This window comes from Candoia aspera, chromosome 3, assembly GCF_035149785.1.
Source record: "Candoia aspera isolate rCanAsp1 chromosome 3, rCanAsp1.hap2, whole genome shotgun sequence".
NCBI lineage: Eukaryota > Metazoa > Chordata > Lepidosauria > Squamata > Boidae > Candoia > Candoia aspera.
In genome coordinates, this window is record NC_086155.1 from 79,587,186 (window position 1) to 79,611,277 (window position 24,092).

The 24,092-nt window shown below is 39.4% G+C and overlaps 2 protein-coding genes across 2 annotated transcripts; both read left to right on the forward strand.

The window, feature by feature from the left end:
• Positions 1-290: 290 nt before the first annotated feature.
• SAMD13 (sterile alpha motif domain containing 13) lies at positions 291-22,891 on the forward strand. Its single transcript, XM_063300150.1, has 3 exons — positions 291-380; positions 9,892-10,003; positions 22,457-22,891. Exons 1-3 carry the CDS (start codon positions 328-330, stop codon positions 22,598-22,600), a joined length of 309 nt encoding a protein of 102 aa, XP_063156220.1. The 5' UTR covers positions 291-327; the 3' UTR covers positions 22,601-22,891.
• On the forward strand, positions 13,915-14,604 carry LOC134494895 (dnaJ homolog subfamily B member 6-like). The gene has a single exon (XM_063300148.1). It carries the CDS (start codon positions 13,915-13,917, stop codon positions 14,602-14,604), a length of 690 nt encoding a protein of 229 aa, XP_063156218.1.
• Positions 22,892-24,092: the final 1,201 nt, after the last annotated feature.

Sequence of the window (24,092 nt, forward strand, 5' to 3'; positions counted from 1 at the left end):
CGTAAATGGAGAATGGGTAAAAGAGAATAACTTGCGGAAACCTGTCCACTGCCTTTCTGGGCAAGAATACCCTTGCTGAAATGAATTAATATGCAACCTGTTGGAAGTTTTTTGTTGATTATTAAAAGACCTTTTCTTTAAACTCCATTGAAGTTGCTTTGAGAGCTATGCAGTGTGACAATCTATGTGTCTATTCTTTTTCTCTGTTTTAAAACAGTTTAATAGGAAAAGCAAGGTTTGATACATTCACTACAATGCTTGTAAATACACAGAGCTTTTTTCTTTATCGATTTAGTTCCTGACATAAAACATACCGCTGACGTCCCCATGCTGTCCATTGACATGGAAAACAAGGAAAATGGATCTCTGGACAAAGAAAAGTAAGTGGTCCTCTTATATATTGTATATTGATTTACGGAGCTGAAGTCTAATTCTTTTGGGTACCAAAAATGGTATAAATAGTTTTATCTTTAAAGACTGTTAAAATGTTATTTTGCTGACTTCACAATATAGTCAGTACAAAAGGAGTTTGTTCTGACCTTGAAATCTTTGTTGCACTAAGAAGATTATGACCGAAGCATATCTCTGATTTAAAGTATTTTATATCAACACTCTCTGGCCTCACTTGTAACCCTAACCTTTTGACACACATTGGAGTATAAGGCAGAGTTTCTCAACCTTGAAGATGTGTGGACTTCAACTCCCAGAATTCCCCAGCTAGCATCCTGGGGAATTGTGGGAGTTGAAGTCCACACATCTTCAAGTTGCCAAGGTTGAGAAACACTGTTCTAAGGGTTTAAAGAGCCTGTTTACTAAGGGGCTTCATGGAGGGTATGGGCAGTTACGCAGTAAAACAAAAAGATTGGTGGAGCAGGTTCTACTGACTACCAACCACTTAAGAACATACAGAGCTTGCTGTGAGCCCACCAGGTTCCCTCCAGGTGACTGATAAGAGAGTATGAAGAATGACATCAGTCAAGCCCCTTCCTCTGAGCTGCTGCCAGTCCTCAGGTGAAAACAATCTTCTCCCTGCCCCCCGCCCCATGCAAAAGGGAGAGAAAAGCAACTGCTAGGGCCCTGCCCCAATCTGTATTTTTAATTCATGTTGTATGCATTTGTTTCCTTCTTTGCAAACACAATCAAACAACCTAGTGGTGGCTGTAAGGGGGAAATGTCTGACTCCAAAGCTGGCATTCCTCCTGCTGCTAAAAGCCTTTTGAAAACTGTGAGGATGAAAGGAGAGCATCTTGGCAATTTTGCTATTCTCTTGAATAGTTATAACGTGGCTACACATTGCTGCAGTGGCAGAAGAAGAGGCCTTTCCCCATTTGTATCTAAGTATCCTTTTTTCTGTCATGTCCCCATAATAGAAGAGCCTGTGATGGCGTGAAAGCAGCATTTTCCTCTAAAGCCACAGAGCATCCAGTGACAGTCTCAAAGTGTGTTAAACTGGTTATGGATTCTCATTCATTAAGTTATAGGTGAAATCAGGTGACTGCTGGTGGGCGGGATCAAAGTGATGCCAGTTTCCCCTTTCAGACTTATGTGGGTGCACCCCTCTGCTCACTGGGCCCTGGTCTGGCTCACTGGCCACCATTGCACCGTGGTCTCTCTAAAGCACTAAATATAGCAGCACTGTCCCAGTGTTCTGCCAAAATTGTTCATTAACGCAAGGCTGCTTAGTCAGCAGTACCGGAAGTACATACATGTTTAGCAGAAGGCAGAAGTAGTGAAACAATGGAATGATAGGGTCAACCCCGCTTTCACCTTCCATTGCCAGCAGAACAGAGTGCAGAGAAAGCTAGAAGTCTGCATTTGTTGTCTATATAAAGAAAGGAAGGGGCAAAGAAGCCCTAAGAAAAGGTAACTCAGTTTCAAGTCATAAAGGGAGCAATTTTATTTCAGTCAAATAACGACAGAATGAGGTACAGGAAAGGGAGCACAGGAAGTCACCTAGAGATGACAACCAGACACATCCCTTCCTTGTTGCAGCCCTATGCTTTGCAGATGTGTTTCTGCCAGCATGTGAGATGCATAAAATAAAGGATGATAAAGTTGGGTCTCATCTAAGCATTTTGCTTATCATGTGCTGCACACATAAAATCAGCACCCCACTAATTGGCAGTGAATCAAAACAGATGCAATAGAGGCAGGACAGAGATTGGCAATGGGGGCAGCACATGACATGCCAATATAGGTTTCTGCTAATTCAAGGATGGCAGAGAGCACTTATTCCTGGATTAGAGTAAGGAAAGGCCCGTTGCTTGTACGGGCCCCAAGAAGAGACTGTTAAAACTCTGGGTTGGGTTGGGGAAAGAAGAAGAATCATGATCACCCTGAGCCAAAAGGCAAGGACAATAATTCTTACCAATTGGAAGAACCATCCACAAGCTCAGCAGTGTTAAAAGAAAACATCAGCTTTGCTCTCATGTCAGATAAACTACAATATAGCCCCACTGCAAAAACCATTAACTTAGTTGTCAAAACCAGCTATTGTGCAAATGCCAGGTTCCCAACATCTCATGCAGAAATGTCCTCAGGATAAAAACAAAAGTCAAAACCATCAACAGTAAACAATAACTAATAAAGAGTGAAAATTTAAAAGCTGACTTTTAGATTAAAATCACTTTCATTAATACTAATATGTATTAAAACAACTATTAAAAAGACAGAAGAATTGGGTCTAATAAACTGGACATCACAGTTCTTTCCTTTGTTCGCCTTATAGGAGCTTGAGATGATGATCTTGAGTATGCATAAGTGGGATAAGACAATTCTTAAATCTCCTAATTCCAGGTTGCTTAGGATTTACAAAGTTAGCAGCAGTACTTTAAATTGGGTCTGGAAATGGATCAGCAATATACTGTGGGATGCAGTTTAACTTGTGACAGTATTCTAATTGATGTTTCCAGGAAATCGTTAAAGATAGTACCTTGTAATCTGATACGGAGTTGCATCTAGCACATCAGACTTGGCTGGTAGGCCCTTTTGGCTCCAGCAGTGATACAGGATCAAATATGAGCTTGAATCTTCATGAGAAGTGCAAAACTATATTGAACTATCTGAGTTGCCACTGCCCATGTCAGGCCAGTTTTCTACCGACTAATTTTTGGTCTTGGTTGAATAGAGGCCAGTTTATTGGTCCTTGTCCAGATCCTAGGCTCTTTTTTTAAGTACTTCTGAAATACTTATATGGGAAGTAGACCTGGGTGTCATTAGTGCATTGATGCCACACTGCTCCAAATATCTGTGTGACCTTAGCAGATGGTTTCATGTCAGTGTTTAAACAGAAGGAGATGAAATCCTAGCAAACACTGTGGCATTATGTTATGGGCCTGGAAAATAACCTACTCCAGGAATTTGGAATTAACCTTCCAGATAGTAGAAGCAGCACCTAACTAAGGTGCATTGCAAACATGGCCAGCCTGTGAAGGAGAACATGAAGCTTAATGGTACTGAAAGTCACTGAAATCTAGAAGAATTAACAAACTTGCCCATCCTCTCTCATAAACCCTATCCATTTTTAAATTTGCCTTTTGGTAGAATTATCAATAAAAGCCATATTGTTGTTACTTACGTTTTGTATCCTTAATCATGGGGCACTTCCACATCACCGTGTCCACTCCTCAGTTCATCGATCATTTTGAATATGATTTATGTTTGGTTGTATAGTGCTTAGATGGCTATTATTCTCCCACAACCTTGTTTTTTATTTATTTTTATTATGTTTATTGTTTAAAGTGTTTTAAAGGTTGTGATATGGTTTTAATTGTTGTACACCGCCCAGAGTCACGCGCAGTGAGATAGCAGCCATGGAAGGTTAATTTGCTACATAAATTAAATAAACAAATAAATAAATTTCCACATACCATAAAGTAACGAGGATTGAAAATAACTTCCCAATCTGTCATATTTTAGAGTGCTGTAACAAAACCCTCGTCAACCTCTGTCCCATGCCCTTTTTGGGGGAAAAGTTCCCCAAAAGGGAACTTTTTAAAATGCGTGCACCTCCCACCCTCCATATCTTTTTTTTTATACCATGTGCATAATATCCAACGATGCAGAGAAAAATCAAAGCAGTGCCTGATGGGGGGATCTAAACTATCAAGCTGCCTTTCCTCTTGAAAGACCTGGTGGGATCAGATACTGGGAGGCAGGGTAAACAACATAAATTCAGCTCTTTAGCTTTTTCCATTCTCCCAATAAATTTGGTTTATGAAGTGAGGAAACCTCTGGCATGTGAAAACTGAACTAAGAGTTCATGGCCTCCTTTAGGTGTATTTTGAACTGCCTGCCAGTAGGTGTCATTATAGCAACAAAGTTGTACAAGGTGGAAATGTGAACCTGTGTTCAGCTGGGTGATTCTTGAATGGAACCTGGAATTGCATCATGTAAGCCTTGTAGATACTTTTTCAGGTTACCTCCCATGTATATTCATGTCACTATGGAATTAAGAATAGCTTCTACTACAGGTATACCATGCAGGTTCATCTAACATTTTATTTTACAACTAATTTGGAGGCAATTAAGATCACTGCACTGTTGTTCAAAGACAGAGCCCATTTAGTCTCTTACACTTATAGTTAAAGATCTCCATTTTTCTCATTTTGTATAGTATATATTATTTGCTGTATTTTTTCTTCCATTCTTTCCATTCTAATTTTAGCATATATATTTCTTAGCTGTGGGAGGAAGAACCTTACCTGGAATTGTGTTTTAATGTCATTGTATTGTGAAATTCACAATCAAAAATTTTTGTAAGATAGAAATAAATATTTTTGCCCTGCCCTCCTAATCCTTGCATATACAGGTAGTCGTCGTTGAACAGCCACTCATTCAGCAACCATTCAAAGTTACAACGGCACTGAATGAGAGGTCTTACGACAGGTCCTCGTAGTTGCAGCCGTCGCAGCAGCCCCATGGTCATGTGATTGTGATCTGGGCACTTGGCAACTGGCTTGCAATTATGATGTTGCAGTGTCCCGTGGTCACATGATCACCGTTTGCATCCTTCACTGCTGGCTTCCCACAAGCAAAGTCAACGGGGAAGCCAGCAGGCAGTTGCAAATGGCAATCACATGGCTGCTGGACGCTGCAACCTTGCAGGATTTGCCTAACTGCCGCAACTGCTGTTGTAAATCAGCATGGTTATGTGACATTGCACTTTAGGACTGTATCGCTTAGCAACGGAGTTGCCGGTCCCAATTACCATAGTTAAGCAAAGAGTACCTGTAAAGCAGTTCTGCGAACTGAGTGAAATGTTAGCAGTGCTGATAGAGGTTTTCTACACTATTTAAGGTCTTATCTTGATAACATTTCTATTTATAATTTCACAGGTGAAAGATAACATAGATAGATAAACAGACAATAGGGCTTGGATTTCCAATTAAAGGCCGTTGGAACCAGGTGTTTGCTGGGATTTCTCTTCCAGACTCCACATTATTTCATTTTAATTTAGATTAATTTGGTCTTGCATTAAAATAGCTTAAATGGGAAGCTTGCATGCAAGCAAACAGATGTGTAAGCCACATGTACAACCTTTATTTCCAAGAATATGTATGGTTCCCACGTGGTCCTCCCCATTCCAGGGTTGTGGGGGATATTCTTAGAAAATAAAAAAGTGGTTGCTTGCCTAAAGCTTTGTTTGGAAGTGCTTCCAGCTACCTAGAAAAAAGACAAAAGATAAGCGGAAGACGCTGGAGTGAATGGTAGGAAACAAGCTTGCCCATTTGCCTTCTTGTAAATAGGTATTTTCTGACCAGCTGAGGACATCATGATTGCAGTTTTGCAAAACGTGTTTTCAGGATATCTGTGAGCCTCTAAATGTTAGAAACCTTTGGTATAAGCATCGTCTTTGTTCACAGGGCATCAGTTGCTTTCAAATACTGTAGTTACTTATTTATTCATTTAGGCTTAGGCCTCTAAGCATCACGTTGGGCAGGTTGTGACACAAGTAAATAATTTATCTTCCAAGATGGAAGGCTCTTGCTCCGTATACAACGGTGCTTAAACGTTTGTGAACCTATTTGAATAAATATGATCTAAAATGTGATCAGTTCTCCACACAACTCCTAAAGCTAGATAAAGAGAACCCAATTAAACAAGTGATTCAAAAACTTGTTCGTTGATTTATTGAGGAAAATGATTCAAAACTACATATTTGTGTGAATGTCCTTTTAAAAGAAAGCCAGTTGATACAGAAACAAGCCAGAACAAAACTGTGCTTTGAAAAATATTCTACACATAAAAAGTATATTGCTCCATGGTGTGGATTGCCTTCAACGTTTAATTTGTTGAAAGACAAGGTTCCAGCCCATTTAAAAATTTTGGGACACCTCTCATAGATACATGCTGACACACATGTTCCTCCTCCTCTTGCTATTTGCCATTTCCCTGCTGTTGTGCACAACAGAACAGATATATGGATAGTGGAATACATGATTGCAGAAGTCAAGGGCAAAGAGTAAGAAATCTTACACGTCTCTTCGCTGGCAATTCTGGAAACCATCCGCTTTTTAAAAAAAATAATGTTATTAAAGATTATAATTGCAATAGTAAAAACTAATACAAACTAAAAGAAAAAAAAGTAGAAAGAGTAAAAGTGCAAAGGAAAAGGAAGGAAGGAAGGAGTGACTTCCAACCTTTATCACAACAAATATAAACAATTTTAGTAACTTTTCACCTCCTCTTAATTTGCAACCAATGATCTCTTCATCCCATGTCCCATCTCTTATCTATAAACAAATCCATAAAGCATCATCATTTCAGCCCTGGTGTCAGCAAAAGTCCATTAAGGGTTGTCAGAAATAATAAAAAAAATCTATTTTAACCTTGATCAAATAAACCAACTTTATATTCCTTCCTTTTACTTCTAACAATCTTAATCTTTAGTACATTCAAGTAATGTCATAGAGCTTGATTTTTTCATTTCTTTTTTACCCCTTCTCACAAGATTCATCCAAGCTTTAACAAGCCTCTTTTGTAAGTCCAATATAAAAGAATTATCCAGGTCATTCTCTTGGTTTATTATTTGTAATTCCCTTTTGATTTTTAAAGGATCAAACCATTTCTCTTGTATGTTCAATAAAACATCTTTTTCCATGTCATTCTTGTAGCCTGTCATTTGTAGATCCATTTTCAGTATCAACTCTGTCTCTGTCTTGTCAGATAAAATTTGTTCCTCTTCTGCCATTTCTTCCAAAATATCTTTTGGACACAGTCTATCCATAGAAGCAAACATCACTATTGATACTGTTGATATTAACTTCTGATTCCATTTTTCAAAAGTATCCTTCAGTATTTCCAATATTACATATTTTGTGTCATTCTTTAGCTGTTAATCAGGTTTATATATTCTTTTCCTTTAATTAAAATCTTTAGTTGCCTCTGGTGTCCAATTTTTGAAATTGTTAATCTCGTTCATGTTCAAAACAATTCGACTTTCCCATGGGAAAGATTCTTATGATTAATTCCAAAATCTTATTTCAAACTTATCTGGACCCTTAATCCATTTATAACTTTCTAAACTCAAAGTCTTAATTAGCTTTTTCTTGTTTATTTCAATCTTTTTAAAGTGCTTAAGCTTTTAGTTAAAAATTTCTGTCATTAAGGATTGAGGGCAGACTCAGCTGGTGTTTTCAGACTTGTCGATCCAAAGATTTCTAACAGCTGAAAAGTAGTTAATAAGCAATTTCCAAATGTGATTAGAAAAGGACATATGTGAATTTAGTGTCCTTTTAAAGGGGTCAACCGTGGTTTGAGCAAAATGGCTATTCCCTTGTCTCCCAGTGCTCAAAACCCTCCGGGGACCACTGTATTGTGGCTTCCTCGCAAGTAGCTACTGTCTGGAGCACTTGTGGGTGATCTCCTATCCTCTCTTTGTCCGGGGAGGAATTACGATGCTCTTTGAAAAAGCAGAGCAGACAACTGTAGCAAAGAGATTTTCGCAGAACTGTCTTCAGTCAGCCATTTCATCCTCCGGAAGTTTACCAAAGGTCTGGAAGTTAACAGAAGCTCAATTCTGGAAATCATTTCCAAACCCCCCCCCCAACAGAGCCTAGATAATACAGATAGACCTAACTTAATGACTGCCCTGTTTAGCAACCATTTGAAGTTACGTCAGCACTGAAAAAGTAACTTTACGACCAGTGCTTGCATTTATGGCTGTTGCAGTCCCGCAGGCATGTCATTGCCATTTGCTCGCTTCACAACCAGCTTCTGACAAGCAGAGTCAATGGAGAAGCTGGCAGTAAAATCACAAGTTGCGGTTACATGATGTCTCACTTAACAATCCATGGTGACTCGCTTAACAGCCAAATTGGACATGATGTCATAAGTCTGTCACAGTCACGTGATGTTTTGCTTAGTGACTGTGTTGCTGTGAACTCAGCTAGAATAAACATGGTTGCCTATCACACAGAAAATCTGTCTGCATTTCCATCCCTGTCTGAATCATGTAGACATTGGAGGAAATATCCTGGGGCTTAAAGTGGATTATGAGGTAGAGGTGCATCCTCAGTATCTCTTTTGGAGGCAGGAATGGCACAGGTAGTCCTGTCCAGCTTAATGCAAAACTTTATTCAAGCCTCTCAGTTATTAGCTTGCTTAGTCCTGCATAAGACTGCATTATTGGGGGAAAATAATAATAAAATGGCTCTCCTGCATTTGCAATAAAGGTAGTATGTGTGCCTACTGCCATATCCCCTTTATTAGTCCATCCTTTTTTGACAATACGCAGATATTAACTGGGTGGGGTAGTGAGAGGGAAAGCAGACTTGGACTAAGGAAATCAGGATTCAGATCTCAAGGTCACTAGATGACTTTGGGACAGCTTTGGGAGACATTTGGTATTTAGTTTTGCTTAATGGAAGAACAAAATTTATTTGCAGGGAGCTCCTAACACAAGCCCAGCTCTAAAATACAATTTTTCACTCCATTCCCACAGGATTAAAGTTATATGTGTCTGACAGTTTAAGTGCTAGGCTTGGAATAACCTCAGGCTCAAAACTCCATGCAGCCCTAATATTTCTGCCAGGAGACCTTATGCCACCTCTCTGCCCAGCCTGCATCATAGTTCATTGTGCCTGGAGGTGTCTGGAAGGAGACTCAAGAAGCATTATTTTCACAAGGCAGTCTTTTGGATGGCGCTAAAAGGTAGCTACGGACCAATGGTGAAACTAGGTCATGTTGTAGGTGTGATACCCTCCACATATGTTAACTGAGGATGATATTGGGGATTTAGTCCAACAGATACCAAATTGCTTTAGGCTTACAAGGAGGCAGGATTTAGAGTTGACTGCTTGAAGTATAGAATCTTTAAAAGGTGGTCATACTATTTCATTTTATTTATTAATTTAGCCCATTTTTCCATTGCCCATCTCAAACATGACTCTGGGAGGCTTACAATACATTAAAACAACAATGGTTCATATCAATTAAAAACATTATAAAATATAAATATACAATATAAAAACTCTAAATATATATATGTATTATAAAATATATAAGGTAAAAAGCTAAAACCCAAGATGGAAGATGTTCAAATTCCCCTGGGCTGTATTATGGCACCAGCCACACCACAATGAACTATTCCCTCTTCTGCCCCAAGCGAGGTGGCACAGCCACGTCTTAAGCCCCTTCTGGAAGGCCAGAAGGGTAGGGGCTTGCCTTATCTCTGGGGGTAGCTTATTCCAAAGGGCGGGAACTATGGAAGAGAAGGCCCTCCTCCTGGACCCTGCCAATTGACACTTTCATGGACATATCAACAAGCAAGCTAGCCTTCCTACCTTGATGGTTTTCTTTTTCTTGAAGGAACATTTAAATAGCATATGTGCCACTTGGTACGTCCATGCCAAAATTAATGTTTTGTTTGAATTTCTTAAAACTCCATAGCTTGGTAGAGAATGGAAGACCTCCTGATCCAGCTGACTGGGCAGTTACAGATGTGGTGAATTATTTCAGAACAGTGGGCTTTGAAGAACAAGCAAATGCTTTTCAAGAGCAGGTAAATCTATTTGTACAATATCTTTTTACTTTTAGTTTCCAGCTTGGGGAGATTTCAGAGTAGAGACCATTACAGGCAAATACTTGGAACTGCAAAGACCCAGGTTCAAATCTCCTCTTAACAACGCTGGGTCACCTTGGACCAGTTGTGCTCTCTAAGACCAATGTGCCCCACAGGTTTGTTATGGGATTAAAATGAAAGTCCGCCCCCCCCCATACTCTGCTTTGAGTTCATAAATGAAAGTGCACTAATGCAATAAGTAAATAAAATAAGTATTCGGTAATAGTGAATTGCTTGGCAGTTTTAAATGGGTTGAACTACATTATGGAAAATGAGCATGTGAATGTCAATCCTCTACACAGCATTATCAGGACGATGTCTGTACCCTTCCAGTCTCTTGATAGACTTGCTTAGGTTGGCATCAAGACATCTCAAATAAGCAAAAGGGAGGAGGGATAGGAGGTGATGGGTTTTGTGTAATAACATCTACATAATTGTATTTCCATTAGTTGCTATGACTGTCTAATGAAAAGCTGCTAATCCAGCAGGGCTTACTTACTCCTCAGTCTTCATTATTAATTAAATGCTCTTTTTAAGCATGCTTCAGATTTTACTGCTAAGGAAACTCAGCAGGGAACAACAGCAGGATGAGCAATTGAGCTGGCTCCAAGTTTTGAAACGGGATCCCAAAGCCATAGGGAAAGTGTGTATTTCATGCTGTGTGCTAAAAGCCCATGTACTTTGTCCATATTTTGGAGAGTCCGTTTTCCTTAACTCCTTGGTAGGACGCTAGCTTTGCATAGGATTGTGCAATGGTGGTGGTAGGGTCACTGATGGTAAGGGAAATGGTGTTAAAAGTACAGAAATGGGGAAAACAACAACTTCAGAGACTTTGAGTAGCAAGACAACTTTAAAAGAGACAAAGATCCATTTGGTCTGGATATAATCATTCTAATGGTGTTGCTGTCCTGTGATAGCGACTTTCCAAAGGCAAGGAATGTCAGATGTTTCAACCATACCCTCAGTTCTTGGATGTTTTATGTGTCTTTCTTTTTCTTTGTAATCTTTCATAGATTATTACAGGAGTCATTTTTCCATCATTTCATCTAGTGCTGCTGTAATAACATTTAAAAGGCTGGTTTGGCATGGCTGGAGTCAGTTGCACAGGTCATTCTCCTCCCCAGATATTGTGGGGAGCAAATGCGATGCATGTAAAAAAAGGAACAGGGCTTTGATTGCACCATCTCAATTTTTTTAAGAATGACAAACACAGACACACCCCAGACAGTCCTGATCCCACTAAATCCTGGTCTTCGTTTTTTGGCTTTGTGATCAGCTCCAGGCATAGGATTCTGATATTTCACCTGTTTCTGCAGTGCTGGATCTAAAACAAAGCAGTGAGAATCATGGTTGCTAGTGCATGAAGTTGCCCCCATCTTGCACTTGTTGGTATCTTTCAATTCAGTTCAATCCCTGATTCATTTTTTTTAGCATGTCAGAAAATGCTGCTGTTCCATTTAAGGATAGTCACTAAAACTTCTCATGTTGAATGACGTTGTTGGTATAAAGGACAGCTTTTTAAAAACAGCACCTTTGTATGACTTTTAAAATCAGAATTTTATGTTATTTATTGCATTTCTATCTGATCTTTTGTACAGGAGCTCAAGCAGCATACTACTGTTCCCTCCTCCTATTTTTTCCCCACAACACCCCTGTGAGGTAGATTAGGCAGATAGTGACTGGTCCAAAGGCACCCAGTGAGCTTCCATGGCTGAAGTTGGACTAGAATCTGGGTCTCCTGGTTCCTAGTCTAGCATCTTCACCATTCCACCACCTGGCTCTATTTGAGGATTTTCTTTTGCAAAACGATCAGTGAAGTTTCAACGTATGCTGCCCAGAGTCATGTTATTGGGGTAAGCAGAACATGTTTATAGAACTTGGAAAAACCTTTTTAATAAAGAGTTATTTCTTATATTAGATTCTGTCATGAGTAAGGATGGCGAGCAGGGGGCTCCCATCCAGACTGTCAAGCGCATGCGTAGCACTGATGAATTGTTCAGCCATTCAAAGAGACACAGATCGGGACCGCCTTAACCCTTGGGGGTTATATGTCTGGGTTTTCCCCACGCTTCTTCAGTTTGTTAGGATTCCTGTTAAGTACTAGCAATAAATATTAGAGACCAGTTCCTTGTCTCAGTGTGTTTCCTGGTTGTTAGGACAGATTCTTTTGAAAATCATGATCTTCTTTATAATACCTATTTTAAAAGAAACCCTTCTGACCGCTTAAATTTCAACCGACATAATGTTTTATGACATAGCGTCGCTCTTTTGAGAACAGTTCAGAACAACAGCTTTATTCTCATAATGCTCTGTGGCACACCTGTGGGAATTTAGAGTATCTAACTGGTTTTAAAGGGATGCAATATACAGTGGGTTCTGAAACCACCACAGATCAGTTTTGTGTGGATTTTTACAGCTGTTCCCAGGAACATGGATATGGAGTTAATTACCAATACCTAGTTGTTGTAAAATTCAATTTGAGCCTATTCTTATTTCCTGCTGATGTCCTAATAGATTGAAAACAAGCAGTTAGGCTTTAGTATGTTTCAAATTGAAGTTTAAAAAAAGGAGCCATGGAAAGGCTAGTTGCCTCAATTGTCTTTGTGATTTTTCACATCCATGCTGGTCACAGGAACTAGGTGTGAGATTCCTTGTACAGTATTATCCCTGCATGAGCAGAAACAAATGACACATACATTTGGTATACGTGATACGTCATAATGCAAGCAATCAAACAATAAAAGACATTGATTACATGTGAGAATTGAACAATAGAAAACATTGATTCTAGGTAACATTCCACAAAGGGCAAATTTACAAGTTACATCAGTCCCTTTCCCAGTGGGGTTTGTATCTTTTAAAACTTTCAAGTGTATTCAAGGACTTTCTGAATACTCTCCCTCTTGTTTAGTTGCTGAAAAGGCAAATTGTCCCATACCAGAAGAAACGGCCTTGGCCCAGAAGAAAAATATGCTTTCCTAGAGTTAGAAAAGAGGCCTAGACTGCCATGTTAGGAATGCGAATATCACCTTTTCTTAAAAGCTAATAATGAAGCCTAAAAATTCCAGGTAACAGTAGCATCTGTGCCACTGTTTCAGTTCAAACTTTTCCTGCCAATGTAAAAAAGGGACTATGGAGCTGAAGTTTTAAATTTTGATTAAAATTATCTGCAGATAATTATCCAGAGATAATTATTCTGTTCACTAAGATTACCAAAGAAGTGGCAAGAATGCTGTGCCTCTGCTTGATATCTACTGCTTTGTTATTTTGTCTGTTCTGGAGAAAGCAGGCCTTGGTAGTACAGCTGGGCTGAGTGTGTGAAATAATATGGATCTTTTCATATCCTGTGTTTGATTTGCCTGTAGGATAAAGTATAACTAGCACTGCCAATTCCCCCATGAAATTTTCCCCACTTCAGAATACCATGCAGCTGAACACATCTGCTCTTATTCTCTGATGTCATGCAATTCTAAAAGCCCACCCCAGAGCCAATGGAGGTGCAGTATGCAAATGAATGAAATCTTAACTGTTATTTAGCTAAAACAGTGGTGATGTCACAATCTTTTACAGGGAACTGTTTGAGCTGTTTTGAACTCAACAGTTTCCTCCTCCATAGCCTATTGGTTATTACCCCAGTTAAGATTACCAAAAGCCCAACATGGTACTACCTGCAGAAATATCACATAATTAACAGTACTATGGGTCAGAGATTTGTGAGTGTATGTTTCTTTTGTTTGCTTTCTAATATACTTTACGCTTCAACTGTGAAACTGACAGCGCTCCAAAAGGCCTTGGGCTGTTGTTCAGTTACTTGCCTCAGACAGGCCTGTTGTTTCTAACATTTGAAGAAGATGGTAAATTATTATGAGGTTTTAGGAGTGCCAAGAACTGCACCCGTGGATGATATTAAAAAGGCCTACCGACAATTGGCCTTAAAAGTGCATCCTGATAAGAATCCGGGAAACCGAGAAGCAGCTGAAAAGAAATTTGTAGAAATTTCTAAAGCATATGAAGTCTTATCTGATACTAAAAAAAGAGATGCCTATGACCGATCCAGGGAAAAGAACCTAAATGAAAAAAGACATGTGGGAGGGCTAGGTAGAGCTGAAAATGTGCGTGCCGGTGGCCATGGAGAAAAAGGGTGTGGCAGAAGGCATGACCCTAAATTCAGTTTCGTCAGACCGCACTTCAACATAAAGATGGGAGTAGATTCCTTTTCTCAAAATATCTTTGACAACCTGCTTGATGACGTTTCTGGGGTTCAGCAAAATCCCCAGAGAAATAGAAGCAAAACCGACAGGAGCTTTTCAGTCTCTATCATGGGCATCTCCCCCATTGCAGGAACCGGTTTCACTTCCTTTGGTTCCAACATCCCAGGGGGCGGCTCCTCCATCTCATCTCTAAACCAGGGCAAAAATGGCAGGTTCCGCTCCATCATCACAACCAGCAAAATTGTGGATGGCAGGAAAATCATTACCAAGAGAACTGTAGTGAATGGCAAAGAAAGTGTTGAAAAGAAAGAAGAATCCATTTGTCATTGAAGTGTTTTCTGGCTATTCCTGGTAAGGACAGCTGCTGTGCTGGAAATGATTTAAAAACTTATTCTGTATTTTGCATGTGGGCAAATTGACAAACATTCTTCCCAGGATCTGGAGCATTGGCTTATTGTGACCCCCACTTACACTAACACTTGAGAATTCTGCTGGTCACATTTTAGAACAGTGCTTTTTCAAACTTGGCAACTTTAAAACATGTGGACTTCAACTCCCAGAATTCCCCAGCCAGCATGGGGAATTCTGGGAGTTGAAGTTGATCTTAAAGTTGCGAAGTTTGAAAAATGCTGCTTTAGGAGAGCTTTTCCCAGTGTTATTTCCCTTCAGATGGATGGACTTTAAACCCCCGAATTCTTAGCAAAGACTGTGCTGACCAAGGAATTCTGGGAGTTGATTCACATATCTAGAGAGGGCTGGTATCAGGAAAGATTATTCAGAGTTATGCATTAGTAGTGATACTGTATTTTGTCTTCATGTTCAGAGTATACAGCACATTATTGCAAGATTGTGCGAAGGATGTCTGTTAATTTCTCCCCTCTTCCATCCTTCCCTAACCCTTCTCTTTCTCTGCCTGTTTCAGGGCAATGTTAGCTGAGTTGCTGTTGCTGTATGAAATAACTTCCTTTTGCTGGCATAATGTCATCCTTGTATATTTGTGAGTAAAGAAAACTGGTTAGTACAGCCTTCCCAAATTTAGTGGCCTTCCAGATGTGTGGCATCACACTTATGGCAGAGCAGACTTAGGAGTTATGGTCCCAGTTTGAAAAAAGGCTGTTCATGTAATGTGCCTTTAGTGATTTTTATGCATACTAGCAGTCATTTTTGCCCAAATAAAAGTGTTAAGATAAAATCCTTCAGTCATCTTGAGAAACATCATGTAATTTTCTATCATGGCCATTAATACCTCAGAAGGAACTGGTGGCTTTAAAACTGCCTAAGTTGAATAGCTGTGTTTTTATTTTAACAGAATTTTGGCATTCTAGTCTAGTCTAAGAGAAGGTTCTGGACAGAAGACTTCTATTACAGCTAAATTACTGTTTTTCCACATTGACCTACAATGAGTTTCAGTGATACTCCATTTTATTTGGGCAGTTTGCTAATATAGGCCAGTGTCCTTTGACTCTAATCAAGTGTTTTTACAAGTTATTTTTTAGGAAATAGAGAGTGGCTTTGATATGGATAGTAGCATTAGTCGGTTGAACACGGTTCAGCAGGTGTTCATTATACCTTATAGTGGATATGATTTTAGCACCATTATATTTCTTTTAATTCATCTTTTCACTAGCACTTTTCTTTTTGTAATGGCACTGGGAAGACACGTCTATGTGAGAGGGACAGGGAATATTCACCCAAGCGGTTTCAGGTTGGGAAGTGTGAAAGTTAATCAGAGTGGTTGAGTAGCAAGAAATGGCGCTGCAGTGGTGCCATAAAGGTGGTTTGGAGTGGCTGGAGATTAAGGAGGCTGAGACCGAGGAGAGAGTGGAGCTTGTTCAGAAGATGGAGAAATGGTCAGCCTTGCCTGAGAATGCCAACCTTGTCCTGCGCTGTGCTGGTGTCAGGGCTCCTTGGAGGTAGTGAGACAGTGTGGGAGAGCTTGGGAAAGTTGAGAAGAAAGAGCAGAGAAGATGAGCTGGATCGGCTTTAGGACTCTCCAAACATTGGAGGCACCCCTGTCTGAGCCCCATGGCAGCGGCGGCTGCTGCTGCTGCTGCTGGGTGTTTTGGCCAGAGCAGATTATATTTTCCAGCTATTGGGAGAAACGGTGGAGGCTAGATTGATTTCAGCCACCCTGTACAGGGTTGGGCCTAGCAGAAGATCAGCAGCAGCAAACATGAGAGTCAGGCCTTTGTTGACTAAGACTAAGGTGGTCGTGGCTGGGTGTATCTGCCCAAGCAAATACCATTTTTTTTTATTGCCAGCAAGAGCCCTGTGTTGGAGAATCCCACGTTCCTGCTTCCCAGGATACTAATCTGTGCCTGGAAAAGAGCTAACCATGGGTTTCTACAAGCACTCCATTATGAGATTACCTCATTAGAGGCTGTGTTTGGGAGCCTAGGATAATGTGGCACTGATGATGTAGGACAAGACATGATGAATTAAAAAGTTGGAAGAAGGAAGGGTATGATGAGATGGGTATAGAGGGAGTAAATTGAACTCTTCCCATTTGGGCCTTGGTGAGAGTGACGACAGATGGGGAAATAGATAGTACAGGTAGTACCAATCGAAGTGAATATTTGTAGCTCAGGGTTGAACTGTGGAGTCCTTGGTGCTCTCTGAGCCTTGTTGTTTTCTTGCAGACGTTTCATTGCCAGACTAGGTGGCTGCATTGTCCCTACACCTGAATGGCTCCACCTGAATGGCTGCATCTGAGTGGCACAATTAACAAGCCATTCAGGTGTAGGGACAATGCAGCCACCCTGGAAGACATATATGGGGTCCCCTTACCAACCTTTGCTCAGAAGAAGCTGCTTGGACAAGCAGCGAAACGTTCAGCCAAAAAGAAAGAAATCCAGTTCCCATGGCTCAACCTACAGAGAGACACTTTATAGTAAAAAATATCATTTGAATTAAAGAACATTACAGCATCATATCTCATAATCATTGTCTGTGGACCTTTCCCCATTGCTGAGTTAGTGTTATCCACCCATCCTTGACTCACGAGATAACTGTATTGGCATAAAACCTGCTTGCCAATCCTGATCCTTCCTCTTTTGCCTCTGTTCCAAATCACTGCAGTTACCTGATTTCCTCTAAGTTTATTATATCCTTCAACAGGGTTGGAATAATGGAGAAATAAGTACTTTAACTGGTAGAGTGAAAGATGACTCGTGCCTACTTCACTGTTGGGCGGTGATGACAAGATGATGACAGTGTTACAGGGTCATGGCAGAAAAAAGACGTTGCTGGGGCATAATTGTGCCTTAGTTAAATACAAGTGGGGAAAGGCCTTCTCTATCTATAGAGAGAATAAAATGCTCTCCAGTCTCCATCATTTTGGCAGGTACTTAATGTCCTCAAAAGCTGGGGAAGGCAGGTACAACGTGTCTTTTTATTATTACTAGAAAGGAGCTGTTTTTCAATTATTTCCAGTTTCTTCTTATTTTTGAGTCATTGCTATAATTCATGTGCAAGCATTAAATCAAAGCTATTTTAAAAAGTGTTATAATCTGATTAGGGGGCCTCATCTTGCTGAAAGACCCAGGAAAATTACTGCGGTCTAGGAGCTGGACTTATGTAAACTATTCTGTCTTGGAATAAGGAAGTTTGCCTGAAGAAAGTCTCATGTTCTTGGAAAGCCAGCTGAATTGTCTATAGGAAAGAATATTATCACTCACAGAAACTGAAGAGGCTATAGATTTAACATACTGATATTGTATATATCATCTGACACTACAGACTACAGTCCCGTTTGCCTTCTCTTTATCTAAACATACCAAGTTCCTTTTACCACTCTTCATAGGCTTTAGCCTCCAAGCCCCTGACCATCTTTGTTGCTCTTCTCTGCACCCTTTCCAGTTCCTCAGCAACCTTTTTGTATTGTGATGATCAGAACGGGACACAGTATTCCAGGTGTGGTCTGACCAATGCAGCATAGAGCAGTACTACCACTTCCCATGAACTTGACACTAGACATCAGAGTTTGGATATAACTTACCCTGAATAAGACCTGTTCCTGAATGTTTTTCTTTATATGACATGAGACGTTTTTGTCGCTCCTACTATAGCATCTGTGTTTGTGTGTGTTAGTATTTCTATATTAGCCTTTTTACTGCATATGTTCTTTTGCTCCTCCCTTTGCAATATAAAACACACCAGAAAGCTTCCAGTTAACAAATATGATTTCCCATTTCATTCAGACCAGGAAATATCATTACCAGCTTTGGAACATACTTGCATTTTAAACCAGTTTCAAACTGGTTTAGTATCCTGGAGTCCTCTGAAAGTGTAGCCATAGTTTCTCAATTTAGATAAACAGGAAACTAGTTAATTAGGAACTTCCAATTGCTTGTGCCATGAAGGAAGTAGCAGAGAACTTGCATGTGTGGGCAAAATATTCGTGCATATCTTACATGTTCAGCTAATATACAGTTGTCTAAGTATTGCCTATATCTGAAAAGTCTTCATTCATTTTGTTAGGTTTAGTTTAACGTATGAACTTGTTAGAAACAAGTTGTAAACATATACTCTTATTTGAATATTCTGATGTTTAAAATCACTGGAAGCTTTTCTATTATACTGCAGGTGTCAGAACTGTTTAATATTGATCATGTGGCAGTTTTAGTGACTTCTGTTTGAAAAAGTTGATCCTGCCTGGAGCATTTTTGATAGGAACTTTTGTAACATAAATTCATTACAGATAAATGTATGTATGGGTTTCCTATTGCTCTTTATATATTCATGTAATTAAGTTTGTTTATTTTTCAAATTTAACCACTGCCCATCTCCCCCGAGAAGAGGGACTCTTCTCTTTAAGTCTTAAGAGTCTTAAGAGGGACTCTTTAAATTGCTTGGCAACTTTAAAAAGTACATTTTATTTATTCAGCAATCCCAAAGATCTGAGCACACAGCAGGCAGGTCTCTTAATTGGCACGTTTCATTTATAAGATATAAAATTAATAAGTGTAGGTTTAGTTTGTCAATGTCTCCCTTCACATGCATGATTTTGACATAGCATAACATATGCTGCCATTAAAGTTAATTGGAAATATTCCCAATATGTATCAATAACTTACATTTTGGATGCTGAACTCATATCAAAAAGATTGAGATTTGGTTGAATATTTTTTGGTGTTACTTTTTTCCTAATAGGCTGGTGTCTACAGTAAATCTTAGCTAAACGGAATTTCAGAAGGGCAGAAATTGGCCAACGAGCTGACTAACCCTTAGGACACCCAATTTCATAGCTTAACTTTATTAGTCAGACTTTAAGACTCTTGCTAAGAGCTTTGCCTGTGAAACTGATAAACTGCAGAAGTTCTCTGAAACCTGGTCATTCGCAGATGTTTGGAATTCCTAATCCACATGCCTGAGTGGAAATTTTAGGAGTTCTAGACCCAAAATTTCTCAAGGCACTGCATTCATGATGACTGTAGTAAGTATCGCCATGGGTTAGAGCCATCACATTTGGCTGCAAAAATGCAGACAATAGCTACAAAGTGGCAAAGAGTTAGAATAGGGTAGTCCTCACTTACTGACTGCCTCGTTCAGCAATTGTTCAAAGTTACGATGGTGCTGAAAAAAATAACTTTACGACCAATGTCCTCATTTATGACCTTTGCAGCATCTCTCTCAGTCATGTGTTCGCCGTTACAGTCAGCATGCATTGTCCTGTGCCTGACCCTTTTTTCCTTCCCCCCGACCCTGCAGAGCAGAGAGATTGCTTAAACAACTTATCTCTTCCTGAGAGGCTTTTCTCCACAGGGCAGCACATCCCTAAAAAGTGCTAACTGCAAGTTAACAAGCTCAGATCTCTGACCTTAATGAGTTGGTTAGAATTCTCCTGGTAGCTCACCTCTGTTGCCTGAAATTGACAAGACCTAATAAGTTTCACACTAAAGGCTTTCTTTTGCCTTAGCAGCTCATGGCAAGCATGCTAGGCAAACAGTCAGCACCAGTAAGTTCCTTTTGATGTGCGTTGCCCATTGTATGCCTGCTTAGTCTCTTGTAATCCCTTCCTCTTCAATGAATGTGAATGCAGACATTAATTCCCTTCTTGCTAATTATCCCAGCGCTGGGGTGAGGAAAAAGGGCTATAAGAATTGCCCTTTTACCTGACTTCCTCATGAGTTGAGTTCTTGAACCCTTCCCCATGGTTTGAGCTCACCTGGCTGTTTGGGGTTGTATCCTTCTGAGACTATGAAGCAAAGGAAAGCTGAAATAAAATCATAAGCATAATTGGGGTCATGTGGTTTTTCACTCGGCAACTGCTTCCCTTGATGACTGAGTCACTGGTCCCAATTGCAGTCACCGAATGAGGACTATCTGTATGCAATGGAAGTAGCAGGCCTCTTGTTCTTTGTATTCAGTTCATAGGAAAATTATGCTAGGCTTCAGAGCAGTATCATAATTTCTGCACAGACTGCTTGTTCTTGCTCTTTAGAACTTTCTGACATGACCATGTGACTGCAGAGTTGCAGAGGTACATAGCCATCCCAATAAGGGCTGAAAGAAGCAGGGATCTCTGCAAAGAGCCCCACACTGCTGGGAGTGTGGTGAGGATTTTGATTGTTTAAAATTAAAGAAAAAGAAAAGAAACCCAGTTGTATTGCATATTTTCAAAAGTGAGTTAGGATTGTTTTCCTGGGAAAGAGCAAATAGTGGTCAGACTTTTTTCTACTAGTATCTGTCTTCCTGTGAATAATTTGGGCATTGTAGGGGAACCTGGTTTGTTTGGACAGAAGTTTATAGGTGAGTAAATATAATTTAAAATTATGCTGCCAGAATATGAGACCAAAACGATAAGAGTTCTTAGCACCTCTCTTAGCAGTTTCTTTTCCTGCTGGCATAGTAGTTTAGGAGTTGGAGGGCATTTTATTCTCTCATTTACTCAGAGAGGCAGCTGATTATGAACAATTTAAGAATATCATTGTATGAAGACGTAAGATACAAGCTGTTTCTCTTTAAAAAGGAATGTCAACAAAATTCTAGCTGAGTGCTTAATTATAAAATCATTGTTAGAAAGTCTACCATTGTTCTTTTTCCTTTATTTATACCAGCTTTCCTTTTCTTTTTTCCTCTGTCGGATTATCAGCTGCCTCTCTGTATTTTCAACCTTCCCTTAGTTTTCTGTCTTCCTTATAAGAAGATTTTCAGATTACTCTAGTAGAACATAATCTGTTTCATCACTAAATCAGCTCCCTTCAGGGTACATGACAAAATTCTTTTACAGTTCTGTCTAGTTCTGCTTCTGTGTCAATTGTTGATGTATAAGAGAGGCTCCCCCCAACACAAGTCAGGGGGAACTTTTAAAAAAACTAATAGATGGGTATAGTGAGAAATTTGTGAAGCAAGTAGCTCTTATGCCTGCCAGATCTGGGCTGCAAAAATTTAGATGACTGCTAGAAGGCAGCGGAGCAGTAGTTTTCTATATCTGTTTGCTCCCACCTAGTGGCCATGTGGATTCTGCAGCCTGGATATAGAACACCTGTTGGAGTTACTTGGCATGCAGAAGTGACCATCAGCTGGTCTGAAACAAGTAGACTTGATTAGAACAAGTAGAGAAGATTTTGCGCTGTCCTGAATTTCCCAGCTACTGTAGTTACGGTGCAACTCCTGTTTTGTGTAGCAATAAAAAAAGGTACAATGGGTGTATTCTCAGGTCACAAAAGACCAGAAGCTGTTTCTGTTCATGATTTATTCTATTTGGAGGAAGCTATTCCTCTATATTTCTCCAAAATAATCAGTATAATATAATCTGGATCCACAGACAGGCTGTAGCTTGATGTCAAGGAGTGTACTTTGTGTACATAAGATCTCCAGATTCAATCTTTAGCATTTCTAGTATGGTTGGAAAAACTGGCCTGAAACCCTGCAGGGTGGCTGCCAGTCAATGCTGAGAATGCTGGGCTAGTTGGACCAATGAGTCTGATTCAGTATTTCTGGGACAAGAAGTCAGGATGGTTGCTAAATGCCTCAAATTCTCCTAGCCATCATAAAAGGGAAAGCAGCATTAGCAGAATCTAAGGATTATGCTGGTCCTTTTGGTCAAAACAGGAACCAGGATCTATTGATAAGCCTAAAAAATGCCCCACATTCTGGATACCTTTAAAAAACAAATGAAAGGGTTTCTTTGATCTTCCATTCCTAGATCGTTTTAAGTATTTATTCATTTTTGCTTTAGGAAATTGATGGGAAGTCGTTACTGTTGATGACAAGGAATGATGTACTCACTGGACTTTCATTAAAATTGGGGCCTGCATTGAAGATCTATGAATATCATGTAAAGCCTCTACAGACACAGCATCTGAAGAACAGTTCGCTATAGTGGATTTTCAAACTGGGACTGTCTTTTATCCCTGCTTTTCAAAATAAATAAGCAACATTGGTTTTGTGGCGCTGGAACTTTATTAAAAACAAAAACCAAACCTGTATGTGTCCATAATGAAATTAAACCAAATGGCACTGATATAAATATATTTATATTTATACATATCCTGTTGGATACCTTTAGCAATATGCTACTTTAATAATTGAAATGGTAAAGAGTAGAATTTCTCACTATTCAAACAAAACATCAGTTCAGTATGCTTCTTTTTCATGACTCCATGGGATCACAAAAAGGTAACAAAACAAAGTGGTACTTAATAAGTAGATACACTAATTTTTGTTAATTATTGCTTAAAACAGAAGGATGCTACCTATGTTCTTATGCAAAGCTCACTAAAGTGCAGTTATATCTTTGCACAGATCCCTTTCATTCTCTTCTCTGGGGAGAAGTTTGAAATGAATTGTTTCTAATTTGGAAAGGAAACAGGGAAAGTGTTAGATAACCAAGACACAATTCTAGAGCTTCTGCAAAAGTCCTAACTCTTTCATAACATTAGCAGCAAGTTTTTGAATTTGCCAAAATAATGAGTTTTTTTCCCCCCAGAGGGAAAACCTATTTTTATCTTACTGAAGTTTGTTCAAAGAACAATGTTTTAAAGTTGTGTGGTCTATATCCTAGAACCTTTTGAGAAGGACAAAAGCTGCATACAGAGTTGTAAAATTTCCACTGTTCTTTCTACTTTCTGCTAAGGTTTTTTTGAACTTGAAAGGATGTTCTGTGAAGGAAATTTTAGAGAATGAACTGCTTTGTGAGACAAAATTCATGTTGTTGTTCTAATTTATAACTTATTTGCTAAAAGTTTGGTTACAGTTGTATAAAAACTGTAATCCCTGCATATTTTTTACATACTGTATTTTGTGGTGTTGTAAAGAATTATATTGCTATGTAATTTGATTCATGAGCCAAATATCTATTTCCAGAAAGCTAAAGAATGCTGTCCCATGACTGTAAATCTCTGCTAAGGGAAGACTCTGTTGTTTCAATCTGTTTCAACCAGTTCATGATTTTAATTGCAGATATTTTGCATCAACAAAGATACTGCCTATGTTCTGATTCAGTTTGTTTTTTGACTTTTTCTTTTGAGAGTCTTGCCTTCCATTGAGTGTCTTTCATGTTGATATTGAAGTAGAGTCATCTTAGCAGAGCTGACAGGACTTCTGTTCCTTTAAGAACACGTGCAGGAATTTATTTATTTCCACTTAGGAGAAACTTTTCCCAAAGTAAAAGTTTTCTCAATCTAGAAAAGTAAACCACTCACACAAACAACTTTAAGGAAAGGTGGAAATTGTGAAAACAATCTCCAGGCCTGCCTCTTTCATTGACTTCATCTCATAGTTATTCCACCCATTTCGGTCTTTTCTTACCAAGAAGATTAATAATCTGCTCCTTGCCAGCCATTAAAAGTTGTTTAGATTTATCATGGTCCTGC

Coding starts and splice junctions, on each gene's coding strand:
- LOC134494895 (XM_063300148.1), top strand. CDS start 13,915: ATGGTAAATTATTATGAGGTTTTAGGAGTGCCAAGAACTGCACCCGTG.
- SAMD13 (XM_063300150.1), top strand. CDS start 328: ATGCTGTCCATTGACATGGAAAACAAGGAAAATGGATCTCTGGACAAA. Junction 381..9,891: donor GGATCTCTGGACAAAGAAAA/GTAAGTGGTCCT, acceptor AAAACTCCATAG/CTTGGTAGAGAATGGAAGAC. Junction 10,004..22,456: donor CAAATGCTTTTCAAGAGCAG/GTAAATCTATTT, acceptor TTTTTGCTTTAG/GAAATTGATGGGAAGTCGTT.